Here is a 2631-nt window from a genome sequence, read left to right as displayed (position 1 = left end):
GCGGCAACCGGGATGCCAAGGGTTTCCCACGTGACTTTTCTGAAGACGCTTTATCTACAGCTCTGTCAGTTGCTACCGGAAGATTGGGTGCAGCTTCTTCGCCACCGCGGGCATCACGCGACGCCAACGCGGGCACGACAAGCTCGAGCGGCGCACATGCCTGTACAGGCCGACGAGTGGCGCAAAGGAAACTCCGATAAGACGAGAAAGCGTAGGCAGCGTGCGTGCAAGGTTTGTTCGGTGCCAAAAGGCGCTGCCTTCTCGAGGAGGGGAACCGACATTCTACTGTGCTGAATGTAAGCTGAAAACAACATCAAGACACGAGTTAGCCGCACGCGTATTCCTCTGCAACAAGGTGAAGCATTGCAGCAAAGGCGAACCTACTTCGTGCTGGGATATCTGGCATAAACACTGGAAAAATGGGACTATGGTCCCTCAATCAGGACGCAAGCGCAAAATTCGAGCCCGGAAGCCCGCACGCGCTGCAAGTGACGGTGGCTCTGATGCCAGCGACTCGGAGTCGCAGTCTAGAGCTGAAATCGGAAGTGTTTCCTCTCAGGGTCGTTCGGGATGGCGGCCACACACCAACGATGACGGCATCTAGTGAGATCGTCGTCAGAGCACATGTTCCGGCTTCAAAAATAACTTGATTTGAATATATGTTTTTTTGTGCAGATCGCCATGTGGAATCCTTCTCTAAATATCGACAAAAATATGACTCGTCACTCCCCGCTAGATGTGTTTTTGTACAAATGTTGTGTTGTCTTTGTTCACTCAGGACACGATATCAGCGTTATCGCGTACAGTGCAGACATGTTAGTATACCTGATATACGATATCGAGAAATGAAGACCCTAGGGGTGGGGCGCTGTACCGACTCTGTTAAATACACGATAAAATATAGCTGGGTCTTACTATTGTAACCCACTATCCATAACGTGTATGGGGTTTCGGTAAATAGGCGCAACGAAATCCGCTCGCTTTGGGGGGGGGGGTTAAGCTGAAGCTTTTATCGCAAATACATAATTCAAGCCGAGCCTAATACCGCTCTTATTACGATTTACCACATCGTTTTGTGGATATGTTTCTAATAATGATAAGATACAGTTTAAATTAGGATCCCTCGCGTCCAGTAATTCAGCTGTCACCATTGAACCACATTCGTAGGAAACCGAAGGACAAGTGCCAGCTCCAATCTCATTCTCAATTTTTCTCTCCACCCCCGCGTTAACAAGTCAAGACGACCACCAATGCGAGCCTACTTTGTCCTACTGGTTGCTGCAGCTGCGCTCCTGACCTATGGAGGGGCGACGGCCACGTACTCGACATCGAAGGGGGAGATGAATTTAACCGGAACTGTCGAAAGTGACCGCCCGACTCGCTCTCTTCGGGTCGCACCCAGCGGCGGCAATGGTGAAGAAAGATCGTGGTCAACCATTAACGGAATTTCCCGATCGAAGGCGGAGACTGTGAGAGATTGGTTGACGCCCCAGCTTAACCAAAGAGAACGTACAGGCGTTCGCCAGAGATGTGGGGATTACTTCGAGACAGGCGGCTACTCACCATGAAAACTGGGACGCTCTCGTTAAGTACCTGAAGATGTATAATTACGCTGTAAAGGGCGAGAAGATGTCGAAGTCGATGGCTGAGAGTGTACTCCTCAATAACGTCCTGACTGCAAAAAAACATTTCTAAATCGTCGAGCATTGTGTACCAGGAGAGAACAAAACCCAAGTAAAGAAAAGGTTGATTAGCATTTCAATCCATTAGGCTTGCTAATTTGGCTTAAAAGAGAGAGTCAAACGTCTCTGAAAATCGTTCTCATTTTGTGTACTTACTGATGCTAATGGCTTGGGTATTATTCAGGTGATTTTATTTGGTCGTAAATTTAACCACGCACAATGTTCTTCCACCTCGAGTTACCTGTAAAAAAATCAAACAGCCAGAACACATGGCAGCATGTTCCTTCGTTAGCTCAGCCTACGCCAGGGATAGATCTCAACCGAGGCACCCTCCTCCTCCGAAAGCAAATTTCGGAACTGTATCCGCTCAAACGTTGCTGGTTAAGTAAATCCCACGTTTTTGAATCACACTTCATCATCTACAGTGTGTAAGTGGTTTTACGGGCGTACATTATAGAGAGCGTTTTTTTAGGATTACAAATTCGTATTCCGATACTCGAAAGGTGTTTCAAAATCTAAAGTAATCAAGTTTGTAGAGTACTAGTTTAACATCACATCGATAATTATTGCTACTAGTAGTATGTATCAGTGTACAATTAGAGGGGAGTTGATCTAGCGTTTTAAGCGATACCGCAAAGCAGTACGCGATTGCTTTGCGCATTAACCAAAAAAATAACTGTAAACACGAGATTATTAATGTATGTAAGATTTGGCTTATGTGTTCTTCATGAACGCAGGTAAATGGATTGACTCGATTGGCTTCGCCCAAGTTTCTTCTCTCCATATCGAACATTCGATCTCTGAAACGAGTTTGGCCGAAATAAGACGACTGGCTTTTGAAAGTTGCCGTGGATATCGCTCGCTGTCACTACTCATAGATTAAACAATGATCCATTATAATAGTACATATCGCTAAAGGATTTCCCATAAATAGGATTAAAAGTGGTAT

General features: G+C 46.1%; 1 protein-coding gene across 1 annotated transcript; it reads left to right on the top strand.

Annotated features, from left to right (window-relative positions):
* Nucleotides 1-1250: 1250 nt before the first annotated feature.
* PITG_18221 (secreted RxLR effector peptide protein, putative) lies at nt 1251-1568 on the top strand (the record flags this gene model as incomplete). Its single annotated transcript, XM_002997805.1, has 1 exon — nt 1251-1568. The coding sequence occupies one exon, from the start codon at nt 1251-1253 to the stop codon at nt 1566-1568; it is 318 nt and encodes a 105-aa protein (XP_002997851.1).
* Between the last annotated feature and the right edge of the window lie 1063 nt (nt 1569-2631).

The sequence above is a fragment of the Phytophthora infestans genome, genomic scaffold, assembly GCF_000142945.1.
Source record: "Phytophthora infestans T30-4 supercont1.66 genomic scaffold, whole genome shotgun sequence".
In the NCBI taxonomy this organism is placed as follows: Eukaryota; Oomycota; class Peronosporomycetes; order Peronosporales; family Peronosporaceae; genus Phytophthora; species Phytophthora infestans.
Note: the sequence above shows the minus strand (reverse complement) of the source record. Positions and strands in the feature narration are given on the sequence as shown.